Genomic DNA, 16233 nt, shown 5'->3' on the forward strand with positions numbered 1-16233 from the left:
AATTATACCTATATATATTCTTAATATATATATTTGTAATATATATATATCAATAATTGGTCCACAAAGTATATCTGTGCATTCTCTAGTGCTTTGTAAAAAGAAAAACAATATTATTATCAAAATATTCATTTAATGGCTTTACTTCATACATAAATACATGTTTGGATAGAACACATGAGCGATGACTGTTCAGTCAGTTGGGAAAGTGACTTTTCATAATGTCAGGATTGTATACACAGGGTAGCTGGTAACTCATCGCTACAAATATGCTATTCGGCGTCCTTTGTTTTTAACCCTTTGTTTATACCTTTTCCCTAGGACTGCCGCCAAGTATTTCTTGACAGCCATTTGTTTCCGGTAGCGGCTGTAGCTGTCGGTGAAGATTCCGTCTGAGTGGCGCTTGGAGAGAGGCTCTGAGTCGTCCTCTGCGCCGCCGCCTAGGTTCCCACTGCAAGGAAAGGGGTCGGGAAGAGGGTGGCGGGGCGGGAGACACACATTCAATAGCTGCGGGGAGCAGGCGGGCCCCACCCCACGCGGGAGTCATCCAGGAAGGCTCGGCTCTCGAGCGCACCGCGCCGCCTTCCTCTGCCCGTAAGCAGCCGGGGGAGGGAGGGAAGGGACCGAAACCCCTCACTCCGCCCTCCCCACCGAGGATTTGCTGGCAACATGTCCTTACAGAAGGGGCCCGCGATGAGGTCCAGGCCAAGGGCACGAGCGCGATTCGCGCCTAACCTGTCTCCAAACGCTGCCCTTTGAGATTTGACCATCCGTGCTTTTGCGCTAAATTGTCCTAACTGTTCCTCTCACCCCCCACGAACAGAGAAAATAACCAAAGAGCCTCAAGTGCCACGGTAGCTGCTGCCTGGGAGTTTTACATCGATCCCTCAAATCCTAGTCAGACTGGAGCACACCTCCCCTTCCGCATTCTAAGTCGAAAAACGTGATGATAATAATATAAGTCGACAGGATGTAGGCAATATTTTTCATCGTATGAATTATTCATTGTGAAAAATGTAATGTTTCCCCATGGGCTTTATTAAAATGTTGCCTTCTGCTGAGATGCTCCACGCAAGCCCTGTGCTCTCGGTTTGTCTGGCACGCGCAAAAGAACTGTTACCCTAGCTCCCCAAATTTGAAGATTTGTTGGTTTCGACTTGAATTTACAGTAAAAGGATTTTTTTTTAAGTCATGCTTAGAGGAAATTCTAGCAAATCGTCCCGCGAAGCTTGAAGGTTTTCAATGACTTGGGGCGGAGCGTAGCTTTTCTTTGTTTTTTAATTTAAAACGGATTAAATTCCCGGTTTCTCGGCCCTCTCCTTGCCTCTCGCCGCTCAGAACTCACCAAACTTAAGGGGCCATACCCGAACCTTCCCTGTGACCGTAGGCTGGCCCCTAAGCCCCGGCGGCGCAGACGCACCTTAGGGCCCACGTGCACGCAAGGACGCAGAAGCGGCACCGCCCACCCGCGCGCGCTCGCACGGACTCCCACCCCGGAGCGCGCGCGCGCGATTCTGCGCCGCTTAACTCTTTCGCAAACTCTTACCCCAAGCCCTTGGCCACGAGCGTCTGCAGGTATTTCCTGGCGGACAGCTGATCCAGTACTTTGCGGTAGGCCTTGTTAAGGATCCCTTGGGCGACATCTCTAATGGGGAAGCAAAGTACGCGCCCAGGGTCACTGTGTGTCCCCAAGTGGCCGCCCCAGGCCCCCAGCTAGGCACGCCAGCGCTCCGGCGCTCTGGCAGGCTGACGACAAACCCCCAGGGGCACAGAACTTGTAAATGACTCTTTGGGAGGTGTTCCCGCGACTGACTGCCCTGAACGGGAGTTCGTCCTGCCCTCCCGGGATGGCAGGCATGGAGTCAGGCCAGGGCGCGCCCTCACGGCCACTCCTTGATCCACAGACCTTTGGATCCCACCCGTCCCTCTTGTCCACACAGACCCGCCGGCTACTAACTTTTTGTCGCTCTCTCGGGTACCAGTCAAGGAAAAGAGAGGCTTGAGGGCTTTTATGAAAGACATCCTATTCTGTGGGCCACCACCCTGCCCCTCCCGCCACCTCAGACCCGGGCCTGGCGCGGAGGCCGCGCGGGTGGTACCTCTTCTCCGCCGGGTAGTAGAGCGCGTAGGCGTCGCGCAGCGCGGAGGCGGGGCTCCCCACGCCGGGCTGCTCCGAGTCGTAGAAGTCCTGCTGCGGGTTTCCGTCTTCGTCGTACGCCTCGTCCTCTGGCCTGCAGGGAGAGCCGGGGGCAGAAGGAGTGGTCAGTACAGGTCCCTCCCCGGCTCCTCAGGGACGCACAGAAAGGGGCTCGCACTGACTTTCCTTCTTCCTAAAGGTCCCTCTCGGAGAATTGCCTCTTCTTCCGGGACAGGGGCGGGGCGGGAGTGGGAGAGGGGGGCGATAGAGGTAAGGCTTTAGAAAGTACACCCAACAGTGATTCCTCACCCCTCCAGGCGGCTCTGCGCCCCCTCCTCTCGCCCTGCAGGGTCGCCCTGCAAGGTCTGGGAAGTCCAGATGTCCATGCCAACCTCGTACCTGGCCACCAAGAAGGACCTGCCCCCTACGGGGACCTGGCGCCTGAGCCACCCCAAATAAGCAGCCACGGGCGGGGATGAGGAAGGTCCTCAGAGACAAGACGCTGGCCGACGCGAAGACCCCATGGGGAGGCCCGGAGCGTTACACCGAGGGAGGTGGATGGGTGGGATGTGCGGCGGCCGACTCCGGCAGCCACCCCCACCCAGCCTCTGAGCCCAGGGGAGCCCTTCCCCGCACAGATGTAGGTCACGGAGAACCTCCGGCTTCTATTTTGGGCGGGAGAGGATTTGGCAGGAACATGAATAATAGATGCCCCTAAACTTAGCCGGTTTGGCGGCGGCTCATTCTTTGTGGCATGTCCACGCACCTTGGTGCCTCGCGTCCAGGGAAAGTGCTAGGCACACGGGACTTCGAAAATTGCTGGTAGCGAAATAGGGCTTTGAAGTCATCTAAATAAATAGTTCGCGCTAATCTGTTAGAGATGTTGAGGCGGCGGAAAGGGAGAGTCAACAGGGGACCGAGGGCCAACCGGAGCGCCGCGGTCTGGAAGTCGCCCTTGCCTACCGCCTCTATCCTTAATGTAGGACGGGGAGAGGTGGGCTAAAACACAAAACCTCCTGCCTCGAGTCGCTGGAGAGACCCGGGACGCGGCCAGGGCAAGTAGAGCTCTCTGATAGGGGTTAGAGTCGTATTCGTTCATCTGCTCGCCTTTCCTCCATCCCGGGATTGGTAAGGACAAGGCAAGCACAAGTCTCCGTCCGCCCTGCACCCAGCCCTCCCTTGGCGACTTGCCTCCTCTATGGCCCAGCTTCCCAGAGTCCCCGGGTCTTTCTGGCCATTTCCATCCCTGCCCCGTGCACAAAAGCTGGAATCCTTATATTGAAGCCAGAACCCATATCTTCGGCCAAATCAACGGTCAGTGGCCCCTAAGGAGACCGTTCTTGGGCGCGGCTCAGAGAAGCAGCTTTGCAGGCAGAAGGCGCGCTCCGAGCTGCAGGGAGCCGCGTACACCGTTCAGCACCCACGCTGCGCTGCAAAGGGATCTACTACTGTCCGCTGACCGCCCCGGGACTTTGGGGCTGCGTTAGGAACCCATCAGTGTCAACCGATTAGAAACCAGGGATTGAAAAGAAAGCCACGGTTACTCCAGCCTCTGGCGGGCAGAGTTGTCCAGGTCCTGCCTGCCTGCCTGCTTTCTCTTCCTCCTTCCTTGCATCCGTTTCTTCCCCTTCCTTTCAGACTCATTCTTGTTCTTTCTTCTCTGAAATCGCCTTTCCTCAACCATACCTGGCCAACACTCCCCCTCTCCAAGACAGTCTGACACTCAGGTTGCAGTTGGAAAACGTATCACTTAGGAGAAAGCTCTTTCAAGGAAAAGAATTCGAATTGAAGTGAAAGGGAGATCAGAGGAGAGAGAGGGAGACCCCGCCCCGATAGTCCAGAACAAGCTGTAACAAAGCAAAGTCCACGGGAGCTTCACGCTCAACCCTCCAACCTGGCTGCGGGCACCAGAGCAGAAGTTCTCCTAACTCAAGCTAAGAATAGGGAAAAGAAGTCTTGCTCGGGGACCAGCCCTGCCCCCTCCTGCAGGCGGGGCTGGGGGAGGGGAGGTTTCTCCAGCCCGCTGAAGCTCCCTCGCTCAACCCTGGCCCCTTCGCGGCGGCGGGCTGGGGGAGGGGCGCGGAGCCGCATTGGAGCCTGCCCGGCCCTCTCGCAGAGCCAGAGCCAGGGCCAAGGCCAGGTACCTGCGGTCCGACCCGGGCTGACGGCGGCGGCGTACTGGGAGCCCCTGGGAAGATGATTGTGGCCGGGACCGCGGAACTGCAGGAGGGCGACCACGAGGAAGTGTTGGGGGAAGCCAAGCCTCAGTTCAGCCCGGACAGCAAGCACCTACCTGATTCCAGGGAACCGGAGTCCTGCGGCGGCAGGTGAGCAGTAGACGCTGCTGTGCATTATTATCCCGTAGACCAGGAGGGCCAGCCTCGCTCCGCTACACATGGTCATTCTGCGCAGGAGGGGAAAGAGGACACACAACTGTCAGAACAGCCCCTGGCCTTTCACCCTCCAACCCCAAGAAACTCCAGAGCTGGGGGAGGGGTCGGCTCCCAGTGTTGAACACCGCTTAATGACAGCCCGCGCGCGCCCTGCCACTTCCCTCTCTCTATAGTTAAAAAATATATATGTATGTATCAAGGACCCAATAACTCGCCAGACCTGGTGCAAAGGAAAGCTAACTCATACCCTGATAATGGTCAAAGAATCAGCAAAGGAGTCGTTTGATTTGGTAAGATATTTCCCCCTTACCGTTCAACTCTTACCGCTGCTGGGAGAGGCTGTGTTGCCAAGTAGGACGGCGGGCAAAGGGCTCCTCCAAGTTTCTGCGCTGGAGTCACAACCCAAGAGGCATCACCGTCTGGCTTTAGTGTCTGAGAAGCCGCAGGAATGAGCAGGAGCAGCAGGAGGAGCTGGAGGACTTGTTTGCTGAGGCCAATATTCTGTTCAAAAGTTTGCAGATGCACGGAGCTAGGAGGAAGCGTGACAGGGAGGGAAGGGGGCGAGGAGAGAGATGTAGAAGAAAGAAAGAGGAGGCGAGCAGCTAAAGTGAGGGGTGGGGGACAAAGTGGCCAAAGTCCACCAGGAGAAAGAAGTAAGTGATTAAGGAAAAGAGGGAAAGTCAAAGAAGGAGAGGAAGAAAGAGGGAGGGCCGCGTCTCAGCTGGCATCTGTCAGAACCGCCTGGTCAGGCAGTTGTGCAAGTAGGCAGCGCCTTCTCTGCTCTGAGGTCCCTCTGGCTGCGTCTGAAGCTGCGGCTGCTGCTGCTGCTGCTGCTGCCGGTGGTTACAGAGGTGACCGGACCTCTGCTCCTATTTATATGTGCAGTTGACAGAAATCTATCTGAATTTGGTTTTAGAAGAGACTTCCTTGTCAACATCTGTCTGCCTATGGCCTTTAAGTACAGAATATTTTGTTGCACTGTTGCGCTCCGATTTTTATTCATGGAATGACTTCCTTTTTTTTTTTTTTTCAGTCACGTAATGATCGGGTATCAGAAAAAGACGTCAGCATCCTAGTCCCTCAAGGAACATATTAACTATTCTGTGCTGTCCTCTTGGATGATAAGATCCGGAGTCATCGACTTCTCATAAACACCTTTCACTCATACAATCCAATTTTTAAGAAGTGCAATTATTTTGATGTTTTTCAATTTTGTCCATTTCTCAAGGATGGGTAAAGAATTCATACAATTTTGAGGATGGCAAAAGTCATGTTTTTAATTATGTCTCTACAATTTCTCTTTACTTTTCATCAAGCCCCAGCAATCAGAGCTCCGGCCTCTAGAATTAAGCACCATCAAGCTCTCCTATTAATAAATTTAATTTAGATCTCCTAATTTCTTGCGTATGTTCTTTTAGATAGACAATTAAATGTGGAAGTCGTTTTGTTTTTAAAGGGAAGTCTTGGAGGATTTTCAGTAAATCGCTAATGAGTCTGGCTGTCGTTAACAGTCTGGCTTGGAATAGATTGATTAGAGTCAAAGCAGCCTTCGGAGTGGGGCCTCTGGAGCTGTCCACACTCTGAGTGCTGAACTCTGGTCATTGAAACATTGAAAATTGCCATTGGTTTAATTTTTCACCAGAGCCTCTAAATCTGAAGATTTGGCACTGATACTATTAACGTGGCAATTCATTGTCCAAGTCTCCCCATTGTTGAGATATACCCCCCACTGCAGTGTCCATGATTGCTCTTAATGCTGAGAACAGTCAGACCTTGACTACATTTGAGTAAAGAGCATTCTGTTTCCTGTTAATCCTGGTTTTTAAATCTCTAGATGACCTATTTGGACACCTTCACATTTTCTGTGACTCTTATTGACTTTAGAGATTAGAATTGTGAAATTGTATTTTCCTCAAAAAATTAAAATTGTAAGAATTTGGGAGTGAGAAATATTTTCCCCCTTTATTTACAACTTGTGTTCTGTTTGGGGAAATACAGACAGACTGGGAAAGTACGAGGATTCCCAGTACAAGTTCACTTGCTGAGGGCTTCTAACGGGAATCCCTCCACTGGGAACCGTTAAATTTTTTTTTAGCTGAAAATGACGTGGAAAGAAGAAAGCAATAAGGGAAGACTACAGCCACATGGAGGCTCTCAAGCCCTTAAGCAATTTAAGAAGATTCCTAAACTTCTACTCCAGTAAGAGAAAATCAGGTCTGTTTCTTTTTATGGCTCAAAGGAAATAGAGTCATCAATAACCATTAGTGTGCATTTTAATTATTTGGATCTTAAACAAAATTTAGAGGAAATGGCAATTTAGTGGGAATATTTCCTATTACAATTTGGAGCTAACATTTAAATAAGCTATATTAGTTCTGCATGCTTTTTCAAAGACAAAATTATAATGCTTCTCATTTTGAATGCCTTTCCTACTTATTTAAGATTTAATATTTCCTTTAAGAAGACTAAGTTTTACTTATTCCTGGCCATGAATAACCAGAAGCTACTGCTTCTTAGTTTATTTCTGGGGATGTTCCAGATTGCCTGCCTGCAATAAAGCTATGATATATCTCTTTGTCTCCACTGCATATGTTCGCCTATTTATGTTGAAGTGTTTACATGCATGTGTCCCATGTTCAGCTCTGCCTCTGGAGTAAATTCGCACACAAAGAGCCTGCGGTGAACACAACTGGATAATCAAGCAGAGATATCTTTTTTACGAAAGCCCCCAAAGCTATTACCGACTGTGACTTCCCTGTCCTCCGCCTTGCTTCGCGTCGAAGGTGAACCCGATTAAAATCTTTGCTCTTCCCTCCCACGCGAATTCTGAAATGAGTTCAATCTGTAGAAATATTTGAAAATTTCCAAGACTCCTTGTACAAATTCACTACTCAACTTTAGTAAAGGGAGCCACCATGTGGGGAGATTGTTGACTTCATGGACTATCAGAGGGAAAACCACAAACACCATTAACTTTATGGGGAGGGTGACAGAAGTACTGGCTCCATGGCCCGCAACAATCTGAACTGTGCCCTGGCTTACACGGGCTTTGCGGCTTTCACTCCGTTCAGCTTAGGCACTCGGGACCTGAGAGTGCGGAACTCAGGGCTCAGCACTCCAAAATTAACGACCTTGAGGCCTGAACCCATTCACCAAAGGGGAAAATTAAGCAGAGAATTCATTTTAAGATTCTTGGTCACTGACTTCCAGAAAATCAAGCTTCCAAGATCCGACTGCTGCTCAGCACAATCTAAAGACCCGCCCAGACCGACACACAGCTACCTGGGGGAATCAAGCCCGGGAAAGGACAGTTCCATAGATCTTTCTCCGGCCAACTGTCTGTCTCTCATTAGGCGAATGTGCGTCCATCGAGCAAGGAAGCTTTCCTTTTCTCGAAAGTTCTGGCCCTGGGCCCTTGAGCCAAGGGATACCGGGAACGCTGAGGAAGGAGAGGAACTAGTCGCTGAGGACAGGGCTCCAAAACTGCTCGGTTCTGCAGTTATGCCCCAGCCTCGCCAAACCCTCCCGTGAGTGTCGCACAGGCTCTTTCTGCTTTCTGTTGGGTGGAGGCAAACACGGAGCGACCGATGTCTCAAAGACCAAAACTACCCCCAAGGGCCCCTTGACAGTAGTAATTTGCTGTTACTGTCGAGGAGCATTCTAACTCAGAATTTTAACGCTGCTTTCAGCGAGCCTTTGTTTGGGGAACGGCAAGGAGGAGGGCTCCTTGGGCTAGAGAGGCCGATAGCCACCCGGGGAAGCACTGAGGTGTCCTGGCAACGCCGCGTAGGAAACTGCGGCTGGTACGGCTGGTACCGACTAGTTCTTAGCAAATGCAGGCGTGGATCTGGCTTAAAAGAAGGCATGGGGCCTGCAACGCAAAACAGCAGGACTCTCAACTAACACAGCCTTGCTGGGAGGAGAAGGGGGGAAAGCAGATAGAGTGAGGGAACTGGGCCAGGGCAGGACTAGGGGGAGAGCCTTCCAATTTTATCCTGCTCTCACCGATTCTCTCCCAAAAAAGATTTTCAGTCTCCTAAGGGGACTGAGGTTAAGAGCGAGAGAGAACCCTTCAGATCTCCCATATATAATTTCAAATGACAGGGAAGAAAAGGGAGGGGATGAAGAAGGGACCCAAAAGTTAGAACTTCCAATTAACAGGTAACACAAAGGAATTTTACTCTTTCAGACAGCTCCACCCTGTCCGCGCGACCTTCCTTCACCAAACAAAGTAGAAGAATTCCCAGGCAGCAAAGTTTCTCCTGAGGCTACGGAAGCATAGACTGGCATAAACTAGACTAGACTCAAATCATTTCTAGTTGGAAAAGCTAGTGGAACTATGGAAATCTTCCCAGTGATAGGTTTTACCTATGTCCTCTGAGAGCCAGGGGGACAGAAGGCATCACTCTGGGGCTATGCCTCAACCTACCCAGCAGAGGCTGTTTGGAAATATTTGTTGAAAATGATCAAAGACCTTGAATGTCAATCCCTAATATATTAACTGCTTTTTATCCTATTTGTCCTTAAGATATGAAAACATAACTTTTGGTCTGAAATGGTGAATGCTAGAAGCTACAAGTCAAACTAATATTTGCCAGAATTGTTTTTCCTGGCCACTAAACACATCAGTCTTTGTTGAAATTTCCAGCCTTGAAACCTCAATCAACACTCGATTTAAAGAATGTTTTAGCCCTGGAAAATTTGAGTTTTTGTATTTAAACAGGAAGAATATGTCTGGTACATTTCCTGGAATTTGAATTTACAGATGGCTTCACAACATTAGCAAATACCTTGCAGAGACAAGACTCAGTTCCCTAGGGTAAGGATATTTCTATTACTTTCCTTCTGGCCTAGGTACCCATCCTATACATAGTTTCCATGTGTTCACTTTTTCTTTTATGACTATGTAACCATCCCCATTGCCCTGTACCTCCACCATCCCCATCCCCTACTCTCACTGATTTTTTTTAATCACATAAAAGGACATGTTTGCACAAATCATCTTCATAAATTCCTACTATAAATAATAGTAAATCAGATCGAAAAATCTTATATTCTCATTCTATTCATTTCTAGCCACAACTTCCCATAAGAACCAGGCTACGGTAGGCTTTTTCAGTGAACAAGCTTGATGCAAAACATCCTTCCCCCATAGTAGTGACAAAAGTAAATTACAAACTGTATTCAATTTCACTCTAAACTTTTTCTCTTCTGACTCTTCCAGAAAATGTGATGACTAATGACTCACTTCATACTGATTACACCTGTAGGGAAACCCAAATGTTCTGTAGCAGAGCATCATGAACATCACTTACTGAACTGCCTGCATCATGCCCTTCTGAACTCACTATGAAGTAAGATGCTGATGAGCTTACCCATAATGTGTCACAACTTATCTGACCTTCAGAATTTAGTGCTTCACACACTCTGAAAGCAACCAGGAAGCCTTTCCAAGCCGTATGAGCAAAAGCATCTTTCTAATTCAACAACAGAATTGCATATTCACAGGACCAAAATATTTTGTCAGTTGTTTTAAGAAAAAGCAGACCCTCTGGAAGCAAAAACTAGGATCTAACCTTTGTTGCAGGTTTGGATGATTTCAACTATCTCACACTTATGGCTTTTCTAAGACCCTTATTCACTGAATGTTTATTTATTGGGTACCAAAAATATAAACCCCACATTTCACTGTGTAGCATCTGCCAGATTCTCCAAAGATTTCCAGAACATGTCCTCTTAAAAGCCAAAAGGAAGAAAGTCTTCTCTCTACTTCAGTCTAAATCCTCTGATCATATAAGGCTTAATTGCAGGAAGAAAAGCTTGGAGAGTATCCAGGAAACCCAATATCCTAAATGAGTTTTTGTGACCGCTTTTGCAAATGTTGTAAGGAAGATCATTGTGTGCAAAATAAAACAAGGTTTTTATGTGCAAATCAAAAAAAGGATATTGCTCTTTGAGTTCATAACATCCCAAACCTCTGTCATCTTGGTTTAGACTCAGTCTTATCTATCTGTGAGTATATCTGTTTGTAATAATTTTGGAGCCTTTGTTTTTCATTATCCTCATTACTAACACTTTGTGGTGATGATTATAACTCTGCAAATACTTTTTAACTAATCTTTCTCTCCACCCAGGTATACACAGGCATGATTTTTTAAAAATTATCATCTGCTTGGAATACAACCGTGTTTGCCACAAGTTTACTATTTTAAAACTTCCATTATCATTTCTTTATGTTCTTTTCAATTCTTCCTACCAATGGAGCTACATGATTTTGCTACTCACCAGTTAATAGCAGCAATAAAAACTATTTAGTGAACACATACTGGGCTAAATCCTTGACTAGAGTTATTTTGTTTACCTTTCAACAATCTTTTTTTTAATTTTGTTAAATGTTTTATTTATTTCTGAGAGAGAGCGAGAAAGAGAGACAGCATGAGCAGAGGAGGGCCAGAGACAGAAGGAGATATAGAATCTGAAACAGGCTCCAGGCTCTGAGCTGGCTGTCAGCACATAGCCTGACACGGGGCTCGAACCCACAAACTGTGAGATCATGACCTGAGCCGAAGTCGATGCTTAACTGACTGAGCCACCTAGGCACCCCTCAACAATCTTTTTTCTAGACACTATTATTATTCCATTTTACAGATGAGAAGCTGAGGGTCAAGTGGTTAGGTAACTTACCCAAAGTCACACAGCTTGAATCTCTGTAATCATAAATTCAAATTCAATTCTCAATGATTCCAAACAGTCTTAATGACCTTAGTATATTATACTGGTTTATATATTTATTTTCTCTAGAGCTGTTATAAGTACAAAACTACTCATTTACATGAGCTTTAATCTGTGACTTGACTCAACTAAGAAGAAAATGGATTTCTTATTAATTTTCAAATTAAAAATTATGTTTCATGTAATAGGAATCAAATGCTATTAACACAATAAAAACTGGTTAAGTTAGACAACAAACTCTGCTTTATAGAATAGATATGCTTCTAAAAATATGTGTGTTAAATAATGCATGTATTCTTATTTATATATATCAAATTGTTGAAAAGGTAAAAAATATTGTCATTCTAAGTCATTATTTAAAATGATTTCATACCTAAGAATGTAGCATAAGTTTCAGTGATGTGTTTAAGTTAAAAAAAGAACTTTTTATTTTGTAAGATCACCATTTAGTATCCATTATATCATATCTTATTAAATCATCATGTAATTCAATACCACAGAAACCTTATGATTGCCAGTGAGTCAAGTGTTTTGTGAGTCAAATGAGTTGATATATATAAAAATGTTTAACAAACAATAGATCCTCCTTCTTTGACAGCAGTGACAAGCTTGTATTAGCAATGTTCGGTAATTTTTTTATTTCTCTTGTCAATAGATAGGATACTATTATTCTTATCTTTACTAATGGATAAATTGAGACTCTTAAAAGTGAATTCACTTGCTAACAAAGGACAAAATCAGGTTTCCAGCCCAGGGCTAGCTGTTTACAAAGTTACTGTGCTGTCTACTACCATTTGGCCTCCCTGTTATTACTGTATAATTACCATTATTATTAAAGGGAAATATGCTTCAGCTTTCATAAAAGTACATGATTATTTAACAAAATATAAGTTTTAAGGCAGTAATTTGAACAATTTTTCTTCCTTTTTCTTGACATTTTCAAATAAATGAAGCAGTTATATATAAGTATCATTTTAAATAATATTTTAGGGCACATGAGTGGCTCAGTTGGGTAAGCATGTGACTTGGGTTCAGGTCATGATCTCAGGGTTTAAGAGTCTGTGCCAGCATCAGGCTCTCTGCTATCAGCAAGGAACCTGCCACAGATCTTCTACTCCCCTCTCTCTCTTTGCCCCTTCCCTGTTAGCACTCTCTCTCTCAAAAATAAAAATAAACATTAAAAAAAGAACATTTTAAAGAAATAAGTAATGAATAAGGATCCATCCCAGGTATTAAAAATGTAATAAAGTTGTAGCAATTAAGACAGTATAGTACAGGTGAAATAACAGATCAAAGGAATAAATAAATAAAAACAAATAGATCAAAGTATAAAATATAAAGAACTAAACACTATTGTGTAATTCCTGGTAGAAAAAATAGAATACTGGGACAACTGACTACCTACTTGGACAAAAAAAGAAAAATTAGATCACTATTTCCTATCCTACAAGAGTATCAAGCATATTGATATGTATTAAACTTTTTAATGTAAATCACAAAAATACTAAGAAAATATATAAATAATTATAGAATTAGAAAGGAGAGACTGACAATTTGAAAGAAATCCAAAAAGGAAGAGATTGATAAATTGACTAAAATACTGTTTAAGTTTCTCTTGTAAAAGAAAATCTACAAATAAAGTTAAATGGCACGTGAAAACTTGGAAATGTTGCCATTGTTTGTGAAAAATAAGGAATTCAGGAGCACCTAGGAGGCTCAGTCAGTTAAGCATCCAGCTTCTGCTCAGGTCCTGATCTCCCCTTTTGTGGGTTCGAGTCCCGGGATAAGGCACTGTACTGATGGCTCAGAGCCCAGAACCTGCTTCAGATTCTGTGTTTCCCTCTCTCTCTCTACCCCTCCCCAACTCTCTCTCTTTCTCTCTCTCTCTCTTTCTCTCTCTCTCAAAAATAAATATTTAAAATTTTTTGAAAAAAAAGAAAAATAAGGAATTCAAAATTTCAAAATATAAGGAACTTATATCACCCGGTGCTCACCCCAATAAGTGCACTCCTTAATCTCCATCACCTATTTAACCCATCTCCCCAAACCACCTTCCCTCTGGTGACAATTACTTTGTTCTTTATAGTTAAGAGTCTGTTTCTTGGTTTCTCTCTCTCTCTCTTTCTTTTTCCCTTCACTGATTTGTTTGGTTTCTTGAATTCTACATGAGTGAAATCATATACTTTGTCTTTCTCTGATTTACTTTACTTAACATTATACTGTCTAGCTCCATCCACGTCATTGCAAATGGCAAGATTTCATTCTTTTTTATGGCTGAATAATATTTGATTGTATATATACATACCACTTCTTCTCTATCCATTCAGCTATTGATGGATGCTTTGGCTGCTTCCATACCTTGGCTATTATAAATAATGCTGCTATAAACATTGAGGTGCATGTATCTTTTTGAATTAGTATTTTTGTATTCTTTGGGTAAATACCCAGTAGTGCGATTGCTGGATTATAGGGTAGTTCTATTTTTAACTTCTTGAGAGACCTCCATACTGTTCTCCACAGTGACTGCACCAGTTTGAATTCCTGTCAACAGTGCATGAGGGTTCCTTTTTCTTCACATCCTCCTCAACACCTGATGTTTCTTGTATTGTGGATTTTAGCCATTCTGACAGGTGTGAGGGGTTATCTCATTGTGGTTTTGATTTGCATTTCCCTGATGATAAGTGGTTATGAACATCTTTTCATGTTCATGTCTTCTTCCCATTTTTTAAATTGGATTATTTGGTTCTTGGGTGTTGAGTTTATACACCTGAAACTAACATAACACTGTAAAAAAAATAATACTAAAGTTACACTTACACCAAAAAAAAAATCCTACTTAAAAAAAAGAAGTGAGCCATTAAGTACAGCACAAGCCTTTTGAAGGTAGGAGTATCAAAGAATTTGTGGACATGTTTTAGAACACCAAAACAGGAGTGCCCGGGTGGCTCAGTCGGTTGAGTGTCCGACTTTGGCTCAGGTCATGATCTCACGGTTCATGGGTTTGAGCCCCAAGTCAGGCTCTGTGCTGACATCCAGGTCAGAGCCTGGAGCCTGCTTCGGATTCTGTATCTCCGTCTCTCTCTGATCCTCCACTGCTCATGCTGTCTCTCTCTCTCAGAAATAAATAAAACATAAAAAATTTTCTAAAAAAAGAACACCAAAACAATGTCATAATTTTTACTTTATTTTTGTTTACTTTTTTAGTGGTTATTTATTTATTTTGAGAGAGAGAGAAAGGACAGCATTACCGGGGAGGGACAGAGAAAGAGATAGAGAGAAAGAATCCTAAGTAGGCCCTATTCTTAGCTTGGAAACAAATGCAGGCCTCAATCTCACAACTGTGAGATCACGACCTGCACTTAAATCAAGAGTCAGACAGACATTTAACCAACTAAGCCATTCATGTGCCCCTATAATTTTTACTTTAAAGTCATATAGAGGGGTGCCTGGGTGGCTCAGTCAGTTAAATGTCTGGCTTCGGCTCAGGTCATGATCTCACAGTTTGTGAGTTCAAGCCTGGAGTCGGGCTCTATGCTGACAGCTCAGAGCCTGGATCCTGCTTCAGATTCTGTGTCTCCCTCTCTCTTTGTCCCTCCCTTGCTTGTGCTCTGTCTCTCTCTCTCTCTCTCTCTCTCAAAAATAAACATTAAAAAAATAAATAAAATAAAGTCATATTTTTTAAGGAAATTAAGAGAAGGAAAGGAAATATGTATAGTCATTTATTTTTATATATAGTTATTATTTCTGGTTTATTTATCCTTTCCAATGAGTCATGGATCAGCAAACTAGAGTCTCTGTGCCAAATCAAGCTCACTCTCTGTTTTTGTATGCCTTACATGCTAAGAATGATTTTTACATTTTTAAAAATGTAAAATGTTTTAATAAATTTCAGTGTCCATAATAAAGTTTTATTGGACATTAAAAATATATCTAGGCGGTGCCTGGGTGATATAAAATATATTTTTCATATCTATTTAATTTGAGAGAAAGAGTGTGTGTGCACATGTGTGAGAATTGGGGAGGGGCAGAGAGAGGGAGAGAGTCACCCAGTTGCCTCTCCACTAGAAAGTTAAAGACAAATCTGGACAAAAGGAAGAAGAGAACCAAAGCAGTACATTAAGGAAGCAAGTAGAACAAAAGCAGGTGGGAAAAGAAACCTAGCAGAGGAGAGAGTCAAACAATGCAGCCATCAACAGTGGCCATGTCTTGTGGGTATATAGATATATCAAATTCTTTCATGTTCAGTCATTGCTGATAAGAATAATTGAGTATTTTCTTTATTTTAGGTTTTTATTTATTTATTGTGTGAGAAAGAGAGTGTGTACAGAACAAGCAGAGAGGGAGGGAGAGAGAATCCCAAGCAGGCTCTTTGCTGTCAATGCAGAGCCTGATTTGGGCTCAATCTCTCTAACCATCCATGAGATCATGACCTGAGCCGAAATCAAGAGTTGGATGCTTAACTGACTGAGCTACCCAGGCACCCTATTAATTGAATGTTCTAAATCAAATTTGTGCTGAATGAGGGTGAACTGTATCTTGGAAGTATAGTTTATCCTAAGTATCAGAGGTGGATCAACTGGCTTGTGTGTTATTCAGAATTTGGATCCTTTATGTACCAAGTCTATTGTTACATTTTGTGAGACCTAGAAGTTCAGACATCTGATTAAATGTCTCCTGACCTCTCCTCCCATAAGCAGCCTGAAAGGATCTTTGAAAATGGTTTTCGGAGCATGTAGGTGGCCCTGTTAAGTGTCCAGCTTTGTCTTCAGCTCAGATCTTGATCTTGCAGTTCATGAGTTTAAGCCCTCCATGGGGCTCTGTGCTGACAACTTAGAGCCTAGAGCCTGCTTCAGATTCTGTGTCTCCCTCTCTGCCCCTTCCCTGTTCTCACTCTGTCTCTCTGTCTCTGTCTCTGTCTCTCTCACTCTCAAAAATAAAATAAATATTAAAAAATTTTTTTTAAAAAGGAAA

General features: G+C 44.4%; 1 protein-coding gene across 2 annotated transcripts; it reads right to left on the minus strand.

Annotated features, from left to right (window-relative positions):
- Nucleotides 1-65: 65 nt before the first annotated feature.
- ADCYAP1 (adenylate cyclase activating polypeptide 1) lies at nt 66-5068 on the minus strand. 2 transcript variants are annotated; one of them, XM_077778181.1, is made up of 5 exons: nt 4855-5068; nt 4431-4541; nt 2100-2231; nt 1547-1645; nt 66-451 (listed from the first exon to the last, which is right to left on the minus strand). In XM_077778181.1, the coding sequence occupies exons 2-5, from the start codon at nt 4538-4540 to the stop codon at nt 262-264; spliced, it is 531 nt and encodes a 176-aa protein (XP_077634307.1). In that variant the 5' UTR covers nt 4541; nt 4855-5068; the 3' UTR covers nt 66-261. The 2 variants fall into 2 exon arrangements, with proteins under 2 accessions (XP_077634307.1, XP_077634306.1); XM_077778180.1 differs by having other exon boundaries at nt 4841-5068.
- Between the last annotated feature and the right edge of the window lie 11165 nt (nt 5069-16233).

Source organism: Crocuta crocuta, unplaced genomic scaffold (assembly GCF_008692635.1).
Source record: "Crocuta crocuta isolate KB4526 unplaced genomic scaffold, BGI_CrCroc_1.0 scaffold26, whole genome shotgun sequence".
NCBI lineage: Eukaryota > Metazoa > Chordata > Mammalia > Carnivora > Hyaenidae > Crocuta > Crocuta crocuta.